This window comes from Herpailurus yagouaroundi, unplaced genomic scaffold, assembly GCF_014898765.1.
Source record: "Herpailurus yagouaroundi ecotype Mexico unplaced genomic scaffold, PumYag 140, whole genome shotgun sequence".
NCBI classification, from domain to species: domain Eukaryota; kingdom Metazoa; phylum Chordata; class Mammalia; order Carnivora; family Felidae; genus Herpailurus; species Herpailurus yagouaroundi.
In genome coordinates, this window is record NW_024412395.1 from 91,540,685 (window position 1) to 91,566,711 (window position 26,027).

General features: G+C 34.2%; 1 protein-coding gene across 2 annotated transcripts in view; it reads left to right on the forward strand.

Annotated features, from left to right (window-relative positions):
• Positions 1-26,027, forward strand: part of SPAG16 (sperm associated antigen 16) — a 1,036,541-nt gene that overhangs the window by 491,854 nt on the left and 518,660 nt on the right. For both annotated transcript variants that reach the window (XM_040476151.1, XM_040476150.1), the window contains one exon: positions 22,083-22,226. In XM_040476151.1, the coding sequence (XP_040332085.1) occupies positions 22,083-22,226 (144 nt within the window). The remainder of the gene's footprint in view (positions 1-22,082; positions 22,227-26,027) is intronic.

Here is a 26,027-nt window from a genome sequence, read left to right on the forward strand (position 1 = left end):
GAAGGAAGGAAGGAAGGAAGGAAGGAAGGAAGGAAGGAAGGAAGGAAAGAAAGAAAGAAAGAAAGAAAGAAAGAAAGAAAGAAAGAAAGAAAGAAAGAAAGAAAGAAAGAAAAAAGAAAAAATGACATTGTGGATAATTGGGGGAGCCAATTCTCAAAGACTACAAAGTATACATTTAAATGTAAGATGAATTGGTTAACTACTATAGATTCCACAATATTTCAGCTGCTGATCCCATTTAAAACACTGAACTGCACAGAGCTTCAGCAGAAAGATGGAGAATGGCCATCAGACTTATTATTACTTGAGTCTTTTGTTCTTGCTGTTCTTTGACTCAAAAAGAAAATACTTGCAATGTAGAATTTTAATGATATTATTAAAATGTATTCTTTTTTTCTTTATACAAGGAAACATTTTTCATGATCTCTTTCCTACTTTTACTCCCAAAAAAATAGTGCAGCCACAAATTAATTCCTAAGGAAATCTCTAACATCTCAATAGACTTTCCCTAGCAGGATCTTAGACATAACAATGATGTAAAAGAAACGATTCTTACACTTCTCAAGGCTAATCAAGTTGCAAAATTCTAAAACATTTTGCAAGCTCTCTCACATCTAACATCCAGCCAAAACCAACAATCCTGAAATGAGATCTTTTTTATTATGTATTGCAAATTCCCTTAAAAGAGAACATATTTCACAACCCAGAATGTGACATTATTGTTGCACAGCAGTAAGGTTGATGTGTATGGTGTGTGGCATGCATCCAACCGTGTCATCCATCAATGAAATTTCAGAAGTTGATTATACTACAGAACAATCCTATAGTGGAAAATTACCCACTTTCTCAGGAGCTACTATTTAAAACATCTTTTTTGAAATGAAATTTGCGGCTTCCTGCTAACAGCTATAGAAGGGAGATGAGGAGGGGGAAATGGAGGGGAAGACTTTTCCTATAATGAAAAGGAAGAGAAAAACATAGAAAAAGTAGGAAAAGGACATTTAAATTGGCAATATCCTTAAAGAGAAAGCCAAATGCTCAGCAAACTTTCCATATGCCTGCTTTATAATCACTCTTGAGGTTCCTGGGGGCTTCTAAACAGGGCATTTCTGAAAGAAGATATATTTTTTTGTTGTTTCAAATCTTTTCAATAATCTTTTCACACACTTGGAAACTAGGAATGCACATTAAAATTCTAATAGGAAATTAAGTAGATAGAGAACGAATTTATATTTTTTAACCACTTGATTTTAATCATAATCACATTTAGGCCAGGTCTCTATTACCCAGTGACAAAAAGAATTGAGGCAATTACCTTGACAATTGAGACAAAACCATCCAGAGGATATTGTCCTGTTTAGTTAGCTGGATAATGGGTAAGATGCCTGAAATTGATGGTGTTTATTCAGGAGGTACAGAGCTACTCAAAATGAAAGAGAAACTTTTTTTCCCCCAGGCTGAGGCAACCTCTTGGATTGTTTTCGTTTGATAACTAGTTATTTAAAATATGAATGAGAAATGAAACAGTGGCTGCTTGACTTTGGAAAATCATCTAGAATTTTAGCAGCTGAATCACTGTTCATTAATTTTGGAAGGTAAAAGATTCCATTTAAGGCAGAATAAGGTAAATTCCATACATGTATACAATAAATACCCTAGAGTCTCAGGTGTGGAAGAGTACAACCAGTTATAGGAAACCAGGAAAGTCTTTTTGGAAGAGGTAATCTTTTTCTTTTTAAATTTTTTAAATATTTATTTATTTTTGAGAGAGAAAGAGAGAGAAAGAGTGGGGGCGGGGGGGGGAGGGGGAGGAGCAGATTGAGAGGCAGACACAGAATTCAAAGCAGGCTCCAGGCTTGATCCCACGGACCGTGAGATCATGACCTGAGCCCAAGTGGGATGCCTAACCAACTGAGCCACCCAGGCACACTGGAAGAGGTCACCTTAAAGATCGAATTTCTAAGTCTCAAATATAGCTAGGACTGGTGAGTGGAAAGAGGTAGCATGTGGTTTATGGAGGAATAAGCAAGCTATCACTAGGCTGCCCTAGTGAAAACAGATATAAAGCAATAAGGTTGAAAAGTACATTTTATGTGTTATTGTGCTTCTTTGTGGATCAGAGAATAGTGTAGTTGGATAGAAAAATACTGGAAACTAAGACCAGAAACTATAATAATAATCATTACAAATGAATAAAGATGTGCTGAGGTTTAAGTACATAGTAGGTCCTAAAATATTTCTCAGTCTGAAAACATAGCCATTGCTAATGTCTCAGATTTTATGGCTCTGGTGAAGTTCATTTATTGCCAACTAATTTACCGTGGTATGTAACATTTCCATTAATTCTTGCAGTGGAAAAAAAGAGTTTTGTCATTATTATTGTGCTTTGTTTTTGTTTTTAATTGTTCTTAGATGGGAGACATAAACTTTTTGCCATGCCCTTCTCACTCCTAAAAATATAGCCGTGAGCATTACAAATGGGGATAAGAGCAATTGATAGGTAAAGACAGACTTACGCTGGCAAGACTATTTCTTCACTTGGGAAGCTGATGGGACACAAAAGCGGTTTGGTTGGTTTTATACATAGTAGTGCTAGGAAAGTAAGGGATTAACTTTCATTTTAGATCCTTGTCTACTTAATTCTTCCCTATTTGCCTGATGGATATTAGCATTTTTTTTTCAGAAGAAATTTTTTCCTTAATAAAACGAGTGAAAATAATCACCTTAATGGAAGCAGACTTAAAATTTGAAAATCACTTAACTATAGCAGTAATTTGCATGGGCTTAGCATTACTCTTTTCGTGCTTATTTTTTTTACTTAAATGTTGATGTATTTTTAAGATTTCATTACTGTTCAGGTTTAAAGTGAGTTATATTGTAAAGTTAATGAAATATAACACATCTTATTTGGTAATTGAGGACTTATTTTTTAAGTTCAGAGAATGCTCTTTCTTGTAGACTGTAATTATAGGTATGTTCATTGTGTCAAATTATGCATGCATTATTAGACTTTCAAACCCCATAATAAATTATGTATATAACTGTTTTGGGGCTTTTGCTTAGTGGCACAAATATTTATATAACCAAAATCTAAGTTATATTTATAATAAAAATTTTCTGAAATCTCTGCATTTTTTAGTATCTAACTTCTTTAATGGTAGGAAACAGAGAATATTTTAATAGCCAAAATGGGATGGAATACCATTCCTAAATATTTTTAAATTCACAATTAAACATTTATGTTCATTTCTTTAGTCTTGTAAAATAGGTCTATAACATAAAACCAGTTTTAATGCTAACAAAATATGAAAGCATTATAGCACTTCATATAATACATGAGTTAAGAATTGTGGGTTTTGAATAATTTTGTTCTACAAATTATAATTTTATTTCCTTAATTCGCAAAGCTTTAGAATTTTACAAAATGTAATTCTTTAATATGGAGAAGAATCTACTGGATTAGTAATACAAGTAAAGGACTAAGAACTAAACCTGAGTAGTATATATTATTATTGTGGTACGTATATTGTACACTTGTTTTTTGTATATTTTAAAAGTAGTTTTATTCCCTTGTCAGTTTTCCCAGAATTATTGGCATTTTATTTATCTTGTTTTTGTTTTCTTTTTTTTAATGATTCATCTAATGGTAAGAAATTATATATCTATATTTTTTTACCAAAAAATTTATATATACAACTTGTATTTAAGCATTTGATTACATTACATACATCTTGCCACTTAGATAAGCTTACTAAAGAATTGAATTGTTAAAAATAGGAGATGGATAGATTAGGTTTAACACCTTGCTTGCCAAAGTATCATTTTGTTAATACCCAAAGTAGATATTGTAGAATATCATTTCATTGAAAAATGAGTTGTTAGCATACTATGTTCATCTCTTTCTGCATTTGAATTGTGATTGAATGGGGAAATAAATGTTCCCCTGATGCTAACATGTATTTCCAGAGAAAGCTGAGAGACAAAGCTAATATACCTGAAAAAAATTCTTAAATGATTTTAAGATTATTAAAGATCTTTATACAAAATAGCACTCATTTACACTCTTGACCACTACACTCTGTTAAAGCATAATAATTTTCATGATTAGCTATGACAAAGATAGGGAAAGGATATATTATTGTTGTAAGAGGGAATCGAAAATCAACAATTCTGTGTTACGTGTAGGCATCAGAGTACTGATCAATAATTTTGGATCTTTTGTAGCTTTTTTCCTAAAAACTAACTTGAAAGAGATCTATAGATCTCTTGGTTGTGTGTATATATATATATATATATATATATATATATATATATATATATAGTTGTATATAGATAGGTAGGTAGGTACATAGATAGATAGTATAGATCTCTTGGGTTGGTATAAAGCAAGAATCCAACAATCATTTTTTTTTCCATTAGAATCTACATTTCCAGTAAATTAAAACTGAAAGACTGAAAACATCAGCTTATAATCATCTGACTTTTCCCCCTCCCTAAGCACTATATTTAAGTTTGAAGAATTCAGATATTTTGTTAAGAAATTGAAAAGATGCTTAAAATTCAATTATTATTTGGTTTAAAATTTAAAAATTAACTTGCTGAGAAATTTGAAAGTGATTCATAAGTGTGGAAATAATGAAAAAAATAATGACCACAATTTAATTGAGTACCTCATATATGACAGATGCTTTCCTAAGTGCTTTCTATGTATTTTAATTTAAATTTTATTTAATCCCTCAATATTTATATTCTATAAATGAGGAAATAAATGTATAGACAGGTAACCCAGATTATGCTTTTAAAGTATGGAATGAATACTTTATGAATGTGAATACTAATATGAATTAATACTAATATGAATACAAATTATGAATATGAATATGAATTTTAGGAGTCTTAAGAAAATTATACAAAGGAAAAGCTTTATTTCTTATATATCTCAAGAAAGCTTATTTCTTAAAAGTAATTTTTAGAAACAAACTTATTTTTAAAGTTTAATGTTTCATATTATTTGAGAAATTGTTTTATGAAACTAGTTATGGAGAACCACATAATCCATAGTTACTAATCCATGTGCTAGGCCCACATTATAACCATCTACAAATCTGTAAAAGCAGCAGCAAACCTAAAAGCACAAGGCACATTAGAAGCTACCTAGGTAGGTACTTTGATGAGGATCAAATTCGGCATGCCCAAGATTATGAAAAACATGTTAAAACATGTTTAGTCTTCCTAATGCGTGTCTTTTTCTTAAGATTTGGAATTTAGAGAGCCAGTAAATGCATACCTTTTTTCCTTAGCCAGCTCAAGATCTCATTGAGACCTAAACCCAGGCCTCTGAAAGATGGAGATAAAATATTAGCTTTTACTGATAAAAATTAAATTAGAGGGATATTTTGATATGTGGCCACATTCATCTTTTTACTACTCTACTCTTGCAAATAGGCTAAACTTTTGGGGCATAGATAATGCTGAGTGATAGTTGGCCTATCACACAGGGGCCTATCCTTGTAATGTACAGCACATAGGAACTGAAAAAGTGTGTTCACTACAGGCAGTGAAGAGACAGAAACTAGAAGGAACTGAGCACTATGAAATTAACTCTTTACTCCAAAGTTGCCATGTGGCCATACAGACAAGTTATTTCTGCATTCTCAGAGTCAGTGATGTTGTAGAGAGGGGCTAGGAGTGTAAGCTTTAAAGGAAATTCCTCATTAAAAACACAAAGCCTGGTGACAGGCTTCCTTCTAACAATATTTTATTATTTTAGTAATAATTATAATTTGATAATTTTAATTATTTTATTTACAGCCATTTGTAGAAGTTATAGATTTTTCATAGTTCAGAGCAGCCATTTTGGGTGGCAGTAACATTAGGAATAAGAAAGCTAAAACGTAAAGGTCAAGGAGCCAGCTGCCTTCTAATTGCTGTCCTCATATCTGCAGACTGTCAGAGAACAGAGAACAAGGAACACTCATTTTGCATAAAGATTTTCTACTTCCCTTGACATTTCCAACAAGTCAGTAGCATGGCCAAATGAAACCTGAAATAATGGATGGGAAAAGTTAGGTGGGAGGACTATCCAGTGCAAGAGTTCCAGCTCAGCCTAATTAAGATTCAAAAATCAGATGGAAAAGATGAAGGCAAAGAAGAACAAAAATTACAAGGAAATTGTGATAATTGTTGAAAATGAATGAAAATGGTGACTTCCGTTGTCTCTGATTTCTAACAAGACTGCAGGGACTTGCAGCAAAATGTTTTGGAATTTCTAACACGTAAAAAGATTATTAGGTCAAAAAAAAATAATTCACATGAAATTTGAAAATTATTTTATATAATATTCACAGTATCTACCAGTTTTCAGAAAACTAAATTAAATGCTTCAGATTACAATCCAGTAACACAGGAAGGATGTCTTATATTCTCCTTGTTCTGTTGGTTAATGAAATCTTGAACTCACAGTAAATAGTCAATAAATGCTAACTGATTATGGATAAGTTGTAGGCTGTAAGATGCATAGATAATTTTTTAAATTAGGGTTTTTTTTAATATTTATTTTTGAGGGAGCGTGAGTGGGGGAGGCCCAGAGAGAGAGGGGGACAGAAGATCCGAAGCAGGCTCTGTGATGACAGCCCCCAGCCAGATGTGGGGTTCTTGAACTCATGAACTGTGAGATCATGACCTGAGCTGAAGTCAGACACTCAACTGACTGAGCCACCCAGGTGCTCCTAAAATTATTTTTTAAATATTCAAAGCTATAGTCAAGTTTTTACTGTCTTTACCAATGAAGGGGAAGCAGTGTAATAAATAGGAAGTACTTTTTAAAAACAATTTTTAGTTATTCATCTACATGTTATATAACTGCTTGAAACTGATTTGATTTCCAAGTTAAAGGTTGTCATAGGATAATAGTAAAATAATTTTGCATACATGGCAATGCAGATCAATTGAAAACACAGGATCAGGTTCTCAAATATTTACTAGGTGGCAGTGAAGAATGACACTGGAATTCAGCATTTTCACAATGCATGTACAACATGGTATATATCCAAACAAAGTCTTTTTGGCCCTAAAGTCCAGTGACTATGACTCTAAATGCTATGATTTATACAATAGATTAAATACTTTCTCTTATTAAAACTGCCATAGAAAACAAATACATATGATAATAAATTGAAAAAAGTGTTTAAGTTGTTAATATTTTATTTTACTCTTAATCATAAGGAATACAAAATTTAATACTACAATCAAAGTTATTTATGAAAGAAATGCTTTTGTTATTTCAATAGCAGTAATTGGGGTAAATGTAAAAAGAAGCTTTTGTTTCTCATTCCATAAAAAGAATTTCTCAAACAGCACAAAGTATAAAATAATGCATCTGTGTTCGTTAGTTGTTTTTTTTTTTTTTCATCCTAATTCAGATGGTGACGGGGGGAAGCCACAAGACCTCAGTGATGTACATCAATAAGTATTTAAAATTTTTTTCAACGTTTTTATTTATTTATGGGACAGAGAGAGACAGAGCATGAACGGGGGAGGGGCAGAGAGAGAGGGAGACACAGAATCGGAAACAGGCTCCAGGCTCCGAGCCATCAGCCCAGAGCCTGACGCGGGGCTCGAACTCACGGACAGTGAGATCCTGAGATCGTGACCTGGCTGAAGTGGGACGCTCAACCGACTGCGCCACCCAGGCGCCCCCATCAATAAGTATTTAATGCTTGGGCATCTGAGATCATCATCTAGGCAAGTCTACTGTTTGTAGCTAGATGTTGGTTCTTCTAGTCTTGACTATACTTTTATACGTGGGGGCAGCTAGTAGAAAGTGAAAATCTGGACATCTTAGTTCCACTCCATGTTTCTCTCATCCCCCATTAGGCTAGGGAAGGTACATTCTTGTCATGATGATGATAGAGGGCAGAAGAGATAGCAAGCCTAATCTTACAAATACTCTTCAAACCTTTCCAAGTGTGCCACATTTACTAACATGTCATTGGTTACTCCCAGTCACATGGGCAGGTCTATAGTCACAGTTGGAAGAGATACTGCAAAGTTACACTGCCAAGGGACTGAACACAGGAATGAATTGTAGATACAATAGCAGTGATCTTAAAAGCTGATGTTTATCTGTGTTCCACAAAAGTAAACATTTCATGGAGTGCCTGGGTGGCTCAGTGGGTTAAGTCTCTGACTCTTCATTTGGCTCAGGTCATGATCTCATGCTTGGTAGGATGAGGCCTGTATGGGGCTCCATGCTCTCAGCTTGGGATTCTCTCTCTCCCTCTCTCTTTCCTTCTCTCTCTCCTCAAAATGAATAAATAAAACTAAAAAAAAAAAAAAAAAAAAAAAAAAAAAAAAAACAAAAAACTAAACACCTTTCAGAAGAGAAATAAATGTAAAATTTGAATGAAACTATTACTGTAAAGTTGCAACTATGTGAAAAGATCCAGTTTATTCTTACAGATACTTTTACTTTTATCAATGTTGCTAAAAAAAAAGTAAAAGAAAGAAAAAAACTAGTTTTAAGAGTAACTCCTAACTATATATATGTGCATGTGTGCGTGCATATACACACATACACACACGCACATACATTTATGTATGTATGTATGTAAGTATGTTGGAGCCATATATTTTCATCATGAGAATAACCAAAGGTTATTTGGGGATAATAAAAAAGCTACCTACTGTAAAACATAGTCATTAGTCAGTTAGATGATTTATGTGAGGTAAATTGATGTCTTAATTATTTTTCACAAGTGAAAATATATCAACTATCATAAATATAAAAAAAAACTGTTGTGGTTCTTAAAAAGGTTGAAAGCTATTTAAAAAAATTAATTTCATATATATTTTTTAGGAAAAGAGAGCTTATCAACAATCAAATATTTTTCCAATCTGATAAAACCAATTGAAAACTGTGAGAAGAAAAGATTTAGTGTGTGTATATATATATTTTTTATGTTTTATATTTATATATTTATATTTATATTTATATTTATATATTTTTATATTTATATAAATATATTTATTTATATTATATATATTTATATATTTATATTTTAGTGTGTATATATATTTACATATATATATAAAATGTGGTACAATATAAAATAATATTATGTATCTATGTATATTGCCACTAAAATTACCTGCCAAAAAGGCCTAAAGAAAATTCTCTTAGAACAAGATGGACTTTAACATTTCATTGGGGAGGAAATTAAAGTATCTTGTTTTATATCCCTTTCTTTGCTTACTGTTTTTCTGATTTAATTACAGTGTTCTTGTGTGATTCAAGACTGATAAAAATCTCAAGAAAATCAGTCATGGCAAAAAGCTATGTTCCTTCTGGAATTTTGATTAATTTGACACAAAATAATATACTTATAAAATATTAATGGTTTTGTTTTCATTGGAAACAACTGATCTAAATCAGTGAGACCCCTTTATATTAAATTTAAAATATTAGAAACTATAATTTCATATTCCACGAAACAGACCAATAATGTTCTGAATTAAATTTAATTTCCTTTGTTACTTTAAGACTGTGTCACTTTCCTATTGCTGCTATAACACATTACCACAAATTTAGTGACTTAAACCAACATACATTTCTTATCTCATGGTTCTGTAGATAGAAGTCTGGGCAGGCTGACTGGGTCCTCTGCCTGGCATCTCACTGGGCTAAAATCTAAGCATCAGTAAGACCGTGCTCTTGTCTTCACTCTGAGGTGGAATCTGCTTCCAGCCTCATTCAGATAGTGGACAAAATTCAGTTCTAGATACTTATAGGACTGAGGTTCCTTTTTCCTTGCTGGCTGCCAGGGTAAGAACAATTCTCATCTTCTAGAGGTCATCCACATTCTGTGATCCATTTTCCCCTTCCTTCAACTTCAAAGCAGATAAGGTGGATCAAATCTCATGCTTTGAATATCTCTGACTTACATTTCTGTCTCATTTTTTTTTTTTTTTTTTTTTTTTTAATGACTGCTGTAATTAGATTAGACCCACCCTCCAGGGTACTTTTCTTACTTTAAGCATATTCCCAGACTTCAAGGATTTGGACATTGTTGATTCATAACCCCCTTGAAGGCTTTCTGTATGTCATCTGAAATCAACTCCCATACTCAGAGTTCAGGAAGAGACTGAAGAAAGAGGCAACCCCCTCCCGGTTGGTAGTTGTTTTAATAATCAAGGAAACTTAACATACAAGCCTTGTCTTCGGTGGTGGCAATACGAATAGATCGCTGAGCCCACCTGCCAAATCTTAAAAGTTTATATAGAGGACTTAACTGGGTTCAGTCATGTATATCATGCAGATATTCTCCACACCACATCACTGTCTCAAGGCCATGTCCTTGGAGGAGCCTCTGGTAACAGGAAAGACAAACAGAACCCACATTCCAAGGACAGGAGACGGAGTGAGGAGGCTATGACTGCCCAAGTTCAGCTCACGGGTCAACCAACTCTCATGTCTTTTGAATGACCTCCCCTTTCAGACCTGGACATCTTTAGGAGATAATTCTGTTTACAAGAACTCACTATCTACTATGTGAGAAAGAGCTGCCAAAACTATTTAAAATAATAATTGGAATAGTTAATTTTATTGAACACCAGGAACTGCACTAAGCACTATTTATGAATTATTTCATCTAATCTCCTATATGAGCTAAAGGCACTTATTATTCCTATTTTAAGGAACAGGAAACCAAGGCTTAGGTATCCTCCAAGTGCTAAGTTGAGTAACACAGACCACAACCTTTAGAGTAACTGCTATGTAGAGCTCCATTGCTTAAACTATTGCTGTGATTGTCTTAACCAAAAAAGAAAATTATCATAACATATGAAATTCCTTCTATTTCTGTCAAACTAATAACATGCTATAACAAAATAATTTCCTTTTGCCAAAATGTTCTAGAATAATAATGATTATTTTTTAATTTTTTTAATGTTTATTTTTGAGAGAGAAAGAGAGAGAGCGCAAGAGAGTCAGAGTGCGAGCAGGGGAGGAGCAGAGAGAGAGGGAGTCACAGAATCTGAAGCAGGGACCAGGCTCCAAGCTGTCAGTGCAAAGCCCAACGTGGGGCTGGAACCCACAAACAGTGAGATCATGACCTGAGCCGAAGTCAGACATTAAACCAACTGAGCCACACACGTGCCCCAAATAAGAATGATTGTTATTAACACATTTGCAACTTTGTGTTTAGAACTGCCAGTGCCTAACTCGACCTAAAATAAAGTATTTCTCATGATTATCTGCCCACATCATTCTTTTCTACCCTTAGGTTTGAAATCTGCTTTATTGCATTAGCAATATTGATAAAGATGTGGGGGAGGGGCATGGAAGCAGCTGCTCTGTTGTAGAAGAGGATGGAAATATATATAATAAGTGAAGTTATTAAATCAGGTGAAATTTTACAGGTCACTGAAAACTTAGATTGAGAAAAAATAAAGCAGAGTGCTCAAGCACACAAAACCTTAGCCTCAGCATTCTTATACCTACATGATTGAGGTAAAGTGGAAAACAACACACAGGAGGAGGCTTGAACAAGAAGGATTAAGGACTTGATAAACACTGCAGCAAACACGTACCACCTCTCCTGGTTGCTCTTATAGTGAGATTCTTTTCCTTGCTAAGGATTACATAAATAAACAAAATGTTCAAATGTCAGTTGTATATTCACACCCACATGCCTGCACATGCATGTGCACACACACACACACACAATGCAAAAAGTAACTGAAGGCAGAGCCATATGGTATAGGGAAGCTTTGAAAAATTTTAAGAGAGTCTCTGCTGCAGATGTTAAATATGCATAAGGAAAGTAATTTGAGTTATTTATAAAAGGAGGTTCAATTAAGCTGTATCCTTCAGATAATTGGTAATGGTACATACCTTTATTTCTCCCACGAATTGGCAGAAGTAAAAATAGATAATATATCATGGAATTGAATATGCAGTCGTTCCTGTTCTTTTATTTATATATATTATATATATTTATATATATTATATATATCATATTTATATATATGATATGATATGTAAATTGTGTATAATATATAATTATATTATTTATATATAATATATAATATAATATGTAAATTATATATATATATACACACACACACACACATATATATATATAGTTTTATAGAGAGAAAGCAGGAGAGAGGACAGAGAGAGAGAGAGAGAGAGAGAGAGAGAGAGAGAGAGAATCCCAAGCAGGCTCCATGCTCAGTGTGGAGCTCCACACAGGGCTTGATCCCACAACCCTGGGATCATGACCTGAAATCAAGAGTCTGATGCTTAACCGACTGAGCCACCCAGGAGCCCCCAGTTGCTCCTGTTCTGACTGTAATATTGGTCTGAGTGTAAACAGAAACTCCAGTGCTTACCTGAGATTCTAGCAGGTTGCTGCTTGGATTGCTCTCTCTGTCCCCTTTTCTTACCCAAAGTGGGTAGTTAGGAAAAGAACAACTAGCCAATACACCCCTCTTCATTTCTGTCTCTCTCACATGGAGAGGAAGGAAGATGTCAGTAGCATTTACAACCTAGAGGCGAATTCATATGAATAAAAGATAAAACAGCACCCTACTGCATGGCAAATTATCAAGACACATTTCCTGTCGGTTTCTTGCTTTTCTAAATCTGTCATTGTTTGGACCTGTAGGGTTTAAGTCCTACCATCTTAGGTGTTTACCAGTTCTCACTTTGGCCCAGTTGGCCACCTAATTCCACCCTGTGAACTTAATTTTTCATTGTATTCATCAATTCTGGTCGCCAACCCTGAACTTAATTTGTTTGTGATTTTTAAATAGCTTTAGTGAGATGTTTTTGTAGCTGAGTTTTACTCCTGTCCCTTCTTCCTCCCACATTCACTGGGAAGATCAGGGGCTCACTCATGGCAGCTCCAGCTTCCCCTCAAACATCCTTAGTTACATACAGTGAGTGCCACACTAGGAAATTAGTGCCATTTCTTGTCCCCATCAGTCCTGCTGCATGGACTCTGACACAAATGGGCCAGGGTGATATAAACACAGTCTTAAGACACTTTTTAATATAGAAATTGATATTCAGAATGATCTCTATAATTTATGATAATCTCAACATGTTCCTTAAATTCCAAAACATGTTTCTAAAAAAGTGCTAAACATTACTATTTCTCAAAAATAAAACAATCAAAAATATTTAATTTTGGCTTTCTAATTTATTTATCAAATATGTACCAAAAATAGAGCTGGTAGTGAAACATCCTTACAACCCTCACATTGGCTTGGTGGTTTCTAATAAATTGGGCCACATTCAGAACAGAATTCTGTACTATAGCATGTAAATTTACCTTAATTCCATATCTTAAGTAGTAATACTCCCAATTATTCCTAGATTATATATCTCAGTCGTATTTTTAAATATTCTCCTGGAAAAGAGATTTCATGATAGAGCTCTTACTGTGGGGATGTTTGACTTTAGCTTAAAAAAGCATCTATTCTATGTCACTATTATACTAAGATGTGGAATGGAAAATTTTTATATTCATAGCTACAAAGGGTTCTTGTAAATTGCTGAAACATGAAATAACCAAATAAACTTTATTATTGAAATGGGTTTCTTAAGAACATAAATGTGTAATGTAACTTTCAAACCTGTTAAACCATAAAGAACTACAGTGATTTCATAACATGAAGCACAGTGTGTATAAAACTATGTAGCATAAAATGTTCAGCTGCTAAAGTAACAGGAAGGTTCCAGGAGATATTTTCATAAATCTGAAAACAGTTAAATTGTTTTGATGATCTTCCTCCTTCCATTTACCTGAATAGCACGTCCTGGCTTCCTTTGTCTTTGGAGTTTATACATTTAATTTAGTTGAGTCTGTATTTGAAATGGTCTTTCATATAGTAGAAACTTCAGCAAGCTCTAGAGAAAATTAAATGATATTATTCAGATTAAGAGTATCCTTTTCTAAGTTTTGTTTTATTTGATAAATAAAACAAGAATAAAGTGAAGGAGACAGAATAAATGATATCACATTTTTATGTGAGGATGACTTTTGTTCAGGGCCACTGGTCCCCACGTCTTAAAAATTTTCATTTCAAAGACAATTGGGAAATGGCATCATTTATGCATTCGTGAGAGTGGGAGCTTCCCCACCCTGTGAAACAGAGACATCCAGTTGTGTAGATGAGGCCACAGTACATTTTGAAAAATTATTAGACAGCATATTCGCATATATGTTGACTTTTCATAAGTGACTTTGAGTTGATTGTTAATGAAAAATCTTTACCTTTGCGTGTGTATTTGGAGATTTTTGTCATATTAAAATACAAATCTATAAATCTCAATGGAGTGTTTATATTAGTCTATAGACATTAGTATAACAAAATTAAGATTTCTCTTATTTATAAGTATGGAGTTGGTTTAATTTATTTAGGACTTTACTTGAAATTTATTTAACTTGAAAACTCTTCGTAGAAAACTTATTACATCTGAAATTAAAGAAAACTTATTTTAAAAATACACATTTGTGCTATGCAATTCAAAGAAAACAAAGATTTTGGGAAAGTTGAAGGGAACTGCTTCTTTGCATGAAGTGAGAAAAGCCAAATAATTTATATCTCGTTAAAAAGGATTTGGTTTAGTTTATCAACTGCTTATATGGATGAATGTTAAGATGTTACATAAGTTGTGTGTAAATTTGTTCTTTTCATATTTGGCCTTTTGAGTATCTACTGTGTAATCTAAGTCACTGCTTAAGGCCTTTCCCCACTGATGACCCAGAACACACATCCAGTCTTCCTTGCCTCACCTGTTGATGGTTGGATTAGCATTACCAGCCAGATAGCAGGACAAAGAAAAAACTATTTACTCCAAATTTACTGTAAATATAATGTATATACAATGTTTGCAAGAACATCGAACAAAAAATTAAAATAAAAAGGAGAGGTTAGCCTTTCTGACTACCATTCAGGGCATTATTAATAAGTCTGTAAACTGTGACAATGCCCACCTATTTAGTAAAAATAAAAGGAAGTGCTACTTTCCAGATCTTGACAATATAAATCCTACTTAGCTTTGAATAAAATCTGTAGTATCACAATTTTTAAATTTAAAGTGACAGAGAAGTATTAATATTTAATACTTCACATTTCCTTCAGTGAATTCTAAAAATGAATGTGACCTGATACCTTATTTTGACAGATTTCTAATTATTTTGTTTTGTGCATACATATGTTTTATAAGTTTTATTCCATTTTACTTTGGCACTTTTTAAAGTACACTTATTTAATATTTTTTATTGGTGAGAACAACTTTGAGTTGACACTTCCTAAAGACAATGATGAAAATCTTAAGGGGCGCCTGGGTGGCGCAGTCGGTTAAGCGTCCGACTTCAGCCAGGTCACGATCTCGCACTCTGTGAGTTCGAGCCCCACGTCGGGCTCTGGGCTGATGGCTCAGAGCCTGGAGCCTGTTTCCGATTCTGTGTCTCCCTCTCTCTCTGTCCCTCCCCCGTTCATGCTCTGCCTCTCTCTGTCCCAAAAATAAATAAACGTTGAAAAAAAAAATTTAGAAAATCTTAGTAAGGTAAAGTGACATCTGTCATAGTAATGAGAAGCTATATGTTAAATGGATTTACAGCCATTATTCTTAGGTTACTGCTGTACAGCTCTAGCTAAATGTCCTGGTTTCCTCTGTTGCTCTGCACTTTCTCATTTTCCATGTAGCAGCTAGAGATCTTTTAAATACTTACCAATTATATACCATTCTCCTACTTAAATGATCTTGTGATAAATTTCGGTCTTCTTTTCTCAACCTATGATGCCCTACATGATCTGGTCTTTGTCTTTCTACGGTTCCTCATCCATCCTCAACACAGCCCTCCTTGCCTGCTCCAGCAGTCCCCCTGGTCTTCTTTCCCTTGAATACACCAATTTCTTTCAGCCATTGTGCTTTTACATGCGCAGTCACCTGTACCTGAAATCACCTGCCCCTATATCATCCTAAAAATGCTTCTTCCTTCTTGCCATTCTGATGTTAGCTAGCATGTCATATCTTCAAGGAGGACTCCCCTAACCACTTCATCAAAAATAACACACCACCTCAATCATTGCCACATCACTTTGTGTTTTTCTTATACTTGAATCATTTTGTTCAGTTATTGTATTGCTGCTATTTGTTTCCCTCCATTCATATGTAAATTAGTGAAATGATGAGGGTGATGCCCCTGTCTGTTTTGCATACTGCATCATAGGCTCATGATACATATTTGTCGAAATAATGAAAAAAGTCGCATGTTAGAGTGCTTTGTAAATCTCGATGCATATCCAACTATAAGATGCAATTATTAGCTAAGCAAGGAGACAAGCCTTTTATATATACTTGTCTGGGTAAGCTGGATAAAAACATATGTTATGTGTGAGGGTGTGCTGTCACTAAGGATAAGTAGCTAAGTGGTCACCTAAAGTTTATGGGGCATACATTTTGATATTGATTCATTTTCAAACTACTGTGCATCTTCTGTGTTGGAAATAATTAGAGCCTGTGAACTGAAGTGAAGGAAACATTTACAATGCTGAATAACCCAAAGTGAAGACAGGGGTATCTAATTAGTCTTTCTTGTGACAATCTTTTTTTTTTGGATTAGTATTCTTCTCTTTGAAAAGTCTAACAGCGGTGCTTATGTCACTGACTCTACTGATAATTAATAGTGTTCGCCATACACCTACACATATTCCTTCCAAAATATTCTTGTGTAATGCCACTACTGGAAAGAACAATTTCAATTAGAGAGGAGAGCTTTTGAAGTATATATCATGTGGTCTATTATAAGGAATATGTCCTTTTGTAAAATAAAAATCTCTCATAGAACATAATAGTTTATGTAATTTGCCTGGGGTATTGTTTAACAAAACATTTTATGGATGCTTCATCAGGACATGACTTGATAAAGAAGCAGAACTAGCATTCATCCACATTTTCTTTTTTTAAATCCCTAAGATGTTTTCCTGTACTATTTCCACCCTAGTCGCAAGCTTATTAACTTGGGAATGAGATGACAGGGCCTTTGTCTTTGAATCTTGTAATTATAATTAATAGTAAGTTAAAGGGAAGCAGAAAGCTTATATTCAAAGTTTAAAGTAAAATGACTTTGTGGCACTTAGGGCAGGTGCCAGGAAGATATTCAGTAAGAGCTCATTATTCTTATTAATTAGAACTTCAGTAAGACATCTTTGAGAAGCAAAGTCATTTTATGGTTACAAGAGGGACACCTCTATTTGTGGACCGAACTTGGGGAGAGGAACTGTGCTGTTCTCATCTCAGCAGGTCTATGACCTAGCAGAGGTTTTGCTCGATGGTCCACAACTACTTTGTCCCAGTTGTATACATGACGACAGGAATAGGAGGCAGTGTATACATACTGTCCACTGTTTCCCTCAATGCATTTCTTAAAATCATATCATCAAATAAACAACCACAGAACTTCTTTAGGTTTACCTGTGAAAGTATTATGTTTGGGACCTGCCTTTTTACCAGATGATTCGACATCAAATAAAGCCCAGCAGTGACTGATATCTGTCAAACCACATGGAAACATCATTTATCTCTAAATATCTACAATTTGAAGTATTAAATTTACTACCCATGTTCTTTAAAAGAAGCATGTATCGTTTATAGAAGCTAACTACATGGAGGGCCAGGTTACGATGAAATTGAGTAGTGTTGAATAATATAATAGCTAACATTTATGGACACCCAACTATGTTCAGATATTGTTTCAACCACTTTACATATACCAGCTTCTTTTACCTCACAACACCTCTATGAATGAGTTTTATTTTTCCTTTTCACAAATATGGAAACTGAGGGTGAGAGGTTATACAAAGTAATTAGCTATTAAGTTGTAGGCCCATATTCAAGCTAGGCATGCTGGCCTCAGTGACTCTGTGCTGTGGTAACATTCACTGAGGTTTCATTACTTTTTTACCACTACTCTAAGTCCTGTACATGTATTTACTTATTTAATTCTCAAAAAAAAACCTCTGAGGTCTGTATCATATTCTTCCCATTTTTCAGATGAGGAAGCTGAGGAAAAGGCTAGTGAAGTGATTTGTCTAAAGATGCCTAGCAAGTAAACACTGGAGTAAGAGTTCAAACTCACATCTTACTCTGGAGCCCACACTCTTAAATACTAGTCTACTCTATGCCATGGTTTCTGCTTCTGTTGTCATCAAAAAAGGAAAAGGCAGCTGAGGTTCTGAGCTCACTCTACTAAGAGACTTGGACTCTGGAGACATTCTGTTCATATGCATGTCCTCACTCTGTCACTTGCTGGCTTCACGACCTTAAGCAGATCACTTAACCTGTATGTGCCCCAGTTCTACAATCTGCAAGATGGGTATAATAGTAGACCTAACTCACAGGGATATTATGACCATTAAGTGAGGTAATGTTTGTAATTTTGTGATCAGGAACCTACTCCTATAAAGTGTTCATTATTTCTCCTATTCTTTAAAGTCCTGAAAAGACTGATTCAGAGATAAGCAAAATGATAAAAGTTGAGGCCTGAATATACTGAGGAAATTCTCAGTGAAATAGAAGTCTATGGAATCAACGCTTACTAAATATCCTTCTACGTTTTCCTTTACAGAGTGCTTATGGAAATAGGTGGATAAAAATTCAGTGCCCTCTGAAATCTTGAAGTACATACAAGGCTCATAAAATTAACACCAGAGAATAAGATCTTTCAGAAAGATCTTATTAAGTGCAACATACAATTAATCAGCACAGAAGCTTTATGCAGACAGGAAGTTGGAAAATGCTACTCACCTGGTTTTCCCTACAGCAGCAGAACACTTTAGTTGTAAAGGGTGGGGTCCACTACAGCCTTTAAGACACTCAGAGGTCAAGGGGCACCTGGGTGGCTCAGTCAGTAAGCATCGAACGTTGGCTCAGGAAATGATCTCACAGTTCATGGGTTTAAGCCCTGCATCGAGCTCAGTGCTGACAGCTCAGAGCCTGGAGTCTGCTTCAGATTCTGTGTCTCCCTTTCTCTCTGCCCCTCCCCCACTTGCTTTCTAGCTTTCTCTCTCTCTCAAAACTAAAGAAACATAACAAAAAAAAGACACTGAGAGGTTAAGTGGTACCCAGCTCTGATATATACATTGACAATTCCTAGATGTGTTCTTTAATTCTATTATTAGGGACTAAATAACTTAAGCATTTATGTGAAATAATATCTCCAATCTCTATAACAAGAATTTATCGATGTTTATAATATACACATATAAATAATAAACTATGAAAGACTGATACTAAGTAGAAGTAGCTAAAATCATGAGCTCCAAAGTGAGACTGTCGTGAGTTCAAAATCAGCCTCCATCCATTACCACATGTGAACTTAAGCAATTTATATAATATCCCAATCTCTGTTTACTTAGTCACAAAATAACAAAACTAATTGTTAATAACTCAGATACTTGACAAGCATTTATTGAGTAGCTACTTTGTACCAGCCATTGTTGGGTTTGAGTATACAGCAAGTATACAGCAAATGGACAGACCTAAACCACTGCCCTCCTGAGCTTTCATTGAACGTGTAAGGATACAAAAACATACCATTTCTGGTGTATGTTCAATTTTCAAACAATGCTAGATATCATTGCTTTTAATTGACAATGAAGAGGAAGAGGAGGAAGATTTCAGATACCAGTGCCTCACTGCAGAGTTGACAATAACACTGAACTTAGGTACCTTGGGAAATATTTCTGGTCCATGGCCCTTAACTTGTGTTCCCAATCTTGATCTTCTCCCATATGGAGTGATCTGAATTGGGATTTGCTAATTTTCATAGGGGGTCTTTATCACTATGACCCAGTATTTGCTGGTATACTTATCAGTGACTAATTCAATAACAAGTATTGATTGATTGGTTGTGATGAAAGCATTCTCTTCTGTATATGCTGGATATAGTTCTCTTCACTTAAAGACTCTTTCATGAATGAATTAAAATATATTCTTTAAATAATAATATATTAGTTTCTTGACTGAAATTTGTCCAGAAATTTGTCCAGAATTACAAGAAAACTCCTTTATAGAGATATTAAAAAAAAAGAGTCCATGTTAGAAAAGAATTACATGAACAAAGAAGCCTGAGAGTGTGATAACTAGGATAAGACCATGTGAAGTAGAAGTGGATGTTATAGATGGTTTGGAGGAGGCCCCAAATTAGAAGAGATCAGGAAGAGCCTGGAAAAAAACACTTTCAAGACTGATTAACTACCAATGAGTTTGTTTATATTTTTTTCCTTAACTTCTACAAATAGGTCCCCTCACAAAAGTCATTTTGGAAACTTATCTCTCAAAGTCCGTAAAGACATCAATGATTTTAGTTATCTTACTTAAAGAGGGTAATTTATCATCTAGTCAAGTGTGCATGTGTCTGCCAGGAAAACTGTGAGCCAACATATATCATACTCAGTAGCTTCAAGGATTTGGTTTTCCTTCTTCTATGTGTTTGAATATAGAATTTATTTCAATTTGGTCTTTTTTTACCTCTCATCATATTTTTCTTCTAATTAAGTTCTATAAATGTATCCTCTACCCCATTTGAGCTGTAATAAATTCCTTTCCTGAGTTGGTCTTCTGAAAGTCACAAACTAACATTGTGATGAATTTCAAAATGGCTAATTTCCCTTTTGTGTTTATTTTGAGCAACAGAATGCTGGGCAAAAATAGGGTCTCACTAGAAAGAGGGTCCCGGTCATAGTGGTTACATGCCTGTAAATTGATTATTTCCAACATTGACTGACCCCAGCAGATTTCCAAAACTATATAGATCTAATGTGAGAAATAATTTTCCAGACTCAAATTCTGGGATTTTAATCGTATTACTGGAAGGGATCTATGATGAGGAGTGTTTTGCTCTCATGTAAGCCCTGGAGTTAATGATGTAGGTGTGGACTGAGACCGTGATGTCATTGGGAAAGCAATTTACTAAAGTCTACATTGCAGAAGAGAGAAACATGACCATTCATAGAATGGACTGTGGGAGAAGTGAATGTGTAATTTTTATTTTTTAAAGTCGTTTTTTGTTTTATTTCACTATATAGGCAAGTAAATGAATTATGTCTTTGATTTGAGATGGCTATGTTGAAATTGAACAATTTGTTGGTAATATATTGGCTAAAATTTTAATAGGTGCTTAACATTGGGCACATTTGTTCCTATTATATTGTAAAGCATAGATGAAACTCTATATAAATAGGATTAAAACATTGCCATAGATAAAATATCAGGCATTAACCTTGTAGACTCTTGATTTTAGAATGGTTTAACTCCAATATTTAAATAGCCACAAGGATCATAGCCCAGTTCAAATAATACTGCTTAATGTGTTAATCATTAATTTTACATACTTCTTTCTCATTTCCCTCTATGCCTTTATAGAGTGGGAATTGCCTTATGCATCCTGAATTCATTACCGTAATTTGTGTACTGTGCATTGACTGAAGCCAATTTAAGTGGCATATTAACACAGAATTTGAGCTTCTTTGCTTTGTGTAGATAGTGGGCCATGGAGTTAATGTTTCATTTATAGTATTTGTTATAGAGCTGTGATAATGTGGTTATGATTCATGATCTCTTCCTGGATAATGTCTGATTTAAGATATACTGTAGTCTGAAAAGATTCTTGATTTTCTATAATAAACATGCCTACTGGTTCAAATATCCTAACGCCAAATTATCATTGGCATAACTTTTCCTCCATAAAAGAAAAATCAGAATTATTATGTTCAAGTCAGGATTAAGACAGGAACATCACCTAAACCAATCATTTTATTTTACAAACGAGGAATCTGAGATCCAGTGAAGTTTGTTAGGTTGATGGTGATTGTGAGAGCCATCACTAAGAGGTAGAACCTGGCTCTTTTGACTTCTGAAATAGTACTCTGTGAGCAGTCCTGTGGTCCTGCTTTGCTGAAATGCGATTGTTGTTGTTTATCTACTGTTGTTTTGTTTATTCAAAATGTGGAACAGTTTGCTGTTATCGCCTCATAACTCTCTTCTCTTATCTCTCCCTGTGCAGCATCATCATGCACCCCTGCAAAGACATCCTAATCTCCTGTGGGGAGGACCGCCTCTGGAAGGTGGTGGGACTACCCAAAGGCAACGTGCTTCTCACAGGATTTGGCCACACTGACTGGCTTTCTGACTGTTGCTTCCATCCCAGGTCAGTGCACACAATTCCCTGAACCTGTCTACTCTCTCCAGGAATGCACTTATTTACTCTGCTTCTATCACTCTCCTGTTTTTTTTTTCTTTTAACTACTTTATTTAAGTATGAATGACATACAAAAAAAATGTACAAAGATAATGTAAGCAGCTTGGTAAGTTCGAAGATAAATATACATCCTTGAAATCACCACCACAATCTATGCCATAAACATATCTATCATCTCCAAAAGTTTCCTCCTATCTGCACTATTATTAGTATTTATTATAAAATAATTCATGTAATGTATACCCTCTTTTTAAGTATATGACACAATATTGTTAACTATAGCCTCTGCTGTAGGGTAGATATCTAGGACTTAGTCATCTCGTATAAATGAAAGTTTATAGTCTGCTGCCTTTGTACTTTTCTCTCTGCAACCCGATACCTTCCACTGAATTTTGAGACATATAGAGAAATACTCTTAGGCTTTCATTATATTGACTTTAGATTGAGTGTTTTTGATATTTGGATCATGTAAAACTTAGTCCACATGCTGATGCACTTAACAAAAGTGGTAAGTTTCCCAGGACAAGCATTATTAATGCTTCTCGTACACACAAGCTCTGACAAGACACATGGATTTCTAGTCAAGAATGCACACCAGTGTTACTTTGCTTCTGGTAATCTTTAGGTTTTCCTCTTAGAATTAAGTTATCTACCAAAAAGAATCAGAAGGCAATGATCAATTTCTTTGAAAATTTAATGACACTCAACATATTAAAGAGAAGAAAGCATCGAGCCCTATAATTTCTGAATTCACTGAATTTTGGCCCAGAAGCCAAGGGAACAGAGATAAAGATTTTGTTAAACACTTAGATGCGGTATTTCTAGTGGTAGAAAGCTCTGCCCACACTTGTTCCTGGGGCAACTCCTAGTCCCAGGCCTGACCATGTTCTCTTCTTGTTCATCATTACACTTAACATTTGTAAACGCTGTTCCATCTGACCCTAACAATCTCTGAGTCTAGGTACTCTCGGAGTACTGAGACTCGGAGTACCTGAGTCTAGGTACTCTCGGAGACTCAGTTCTTGGTACAATTTCTACACCATTCCATTGGGAAATTTTGTTCTTAGGAGGACCTCTGTTCATTTATTTTCATGTTTTCACAAAATTCTCTCTTTTTTTAATTATCTTTGTCTTATCCTTCATATGAAAGCTAATAAAATTCGATTGAAATAAAAATAAACGAAATTGTTGAGAAATTTGTGAGTTAATGAGAAAAATGAGCTGATTTATTTTAGTTTTTGAGAATCTTCTCAAAGTGTAATTTATGTTTAATACTAAGTATTTGAACTTAATTTTGAAATATGTAGTGCCGTTCATATTTGATATACAGATAAACAGATCCATGCCACCCCTCACCTTTTAGGAATATAAAGCCCATCTTGCAAGCAGAGACAATACAATTAGAGGAATAGTCTATCACTTATGTAGCATGCTGGGCATGCTAATCAGATTTCCATAATGCCCTGTTACCATGACAACCAGTGACTCAGACATTTTCTCATTAGTGCTTGACCAGCACAAGGTCCTCTTAATAGATAGATGTTCCTGTTTTCCCACTCAATTACTGAAATTAAAATGAGGTGAAATACATCATTATTCACTCATAATATGAGTTTACATTCAGTACTTTCTTTGGCAGAATTGTAGTAAAATGTAGCTACACTGTTTGCTTTTTTCTAGTGCATAGGGTAAAAATAATGAGGAAAAAATACATTTCACCTTAAATGTTTTTAAGTGAGAGACACTGAATAGCAAGTGTTCTTTTTGTAGAATTAATGAAAAATAATAAATGTTTACCAGAAACAACAAGAAAAAAAAACCTCTTTTATATTTAGGGTAGAGTTCAATTCATAAAGAGTTTATATTTAAAACCTCAAAACTGTATAATGCTTAATGTATGCCAATCAACATTGAAGATCATATGTATATATGTATATACATATATTATACATATATACAATGTTTATGTTTTAAAATTTGTTGAAATTTATACTTTCTGAAATTTAAATTTGTGACATTTTATTTTTATTTTGGCTTAGGTAACTGGCCAGTAAAAAATAGTTTATTGTTGAAGATAATATTTTTTTCTATTTCTCTATGTACTAATCTGCAATTAAAAAATTAAAATAAATCTGATTCAAATATGATACTTTAATATGTAGTTATATCTTTCATTAATGAATGCAATTACAATCCTTCTCAGAGCCCATCTTTGTGATCAGCTTATTGTGTTTCCTTGGAAGAGGTTCAGAGTGGATAAACTACATACTGACATCTGTCTAATTCCCATGCTCTTCACATAGAAAAAGAAACCTGTATATTTTCTTTATTTTATTTTTAATTGCAGTTGTTCCTAGTTGAGTACTTTCTGTAACTTCCAGCGGGATGTGTTCCTGATTACTATGAAATTAAGTACACTGTCTCTTCTTCCACATTAACATAACCCAATTTTCTTTGGGGGGGTCAATCTTACGTAATATGACAGTGGTATATCCTGACTTACCCAAATGAATCTTTGTTGTCCTATTTCCTTTGCCATAGCAGACCACTTCAGTGCATAAACTACAAATACAACAGGCCAAGTAATATTAATATCAGGCAAAGAAGGATTGACAGGTGAAAATAGTGAAGATAACTTCTCACTTGAGGATTCAGATAATATGATGTGGAAATGCATAAAACAAAATATCTCATAAATACAAGAAGACATTGACAAAACCATAGTCATCAAAGTCAAAGACTTCAGAGTATCTCTGTCAGTTTTTAATCTGTCAAGTAAACCAAATTTACAATTGAATTAGAGGAATTAATAAAATAGTGTTTTTTAACTGTAAAGAGAAAACATAGATTTTTGAAATAATTTATTATTAGAGTTTTTTAATGTATAAATCTTAGGCCAAAAATTTAGTATAAATGAGTTCTTCGGAATAGAAATTATGAAATCTATAATTTTTAAATAAAACTCAATAATAAAAATAAAGAAAACAAATGAAACCTGCATTATTAAAAAGTAAATAAATGAATATTGGGTCACAGAGGAACTCTAAACTGTCATTACCTAGTTGGTAAACTATCTCTACCACAATACTTATCAAATGTCTGAGATGTAACCAAAGCTGTATTCAGAGTAACATTCATAGCTTTAAATGCTTTATTAAATGGTTTAATATACACATACACACACACACACACACACACACACATACACACACACACTGAAAAAAAAGTGAACTATGTATTCAAATTAAAAAGTACAACTGATCAACAAAATGTAGAAAAGAACAGAATGACTAAATGAAAAATATAAATGAAATTAGAATAAAAAGATAAATATGTTTTAATCTAAAATGCTTTTTGAGAAAAAATAAAATAAGAAACTATTATAATAGAAGTAGATACTTCACAAAACTGCTGGAAAAATAAAAGTGGGGAAACAAATATAAGCTTTAGTGATTCAGAAGGAGTTAAAGCCACAAAGACAAAAAAATATATACATGTTTGGAAATTTTTATAAAATAATAGATTGCTACAAAAGTAAATATTACCAACACTGAATCAAGATTAAATAGAAACCCAGAAGAGGGGCGCCTGGGTGGCGCAGTCGGTTAAGCATCCGACTTCAGCCAGGTCACGATCTCGCGGTCCGGGAGTTCGAGCCCCGCGTCGGGCTCTGGGCTGATGGCTCAGAGCCTGGAGCCTGTTTCCGATTCTGTGTCTCCCTCTCTCTCTGCCCCTGCCCCGTTCATGCTC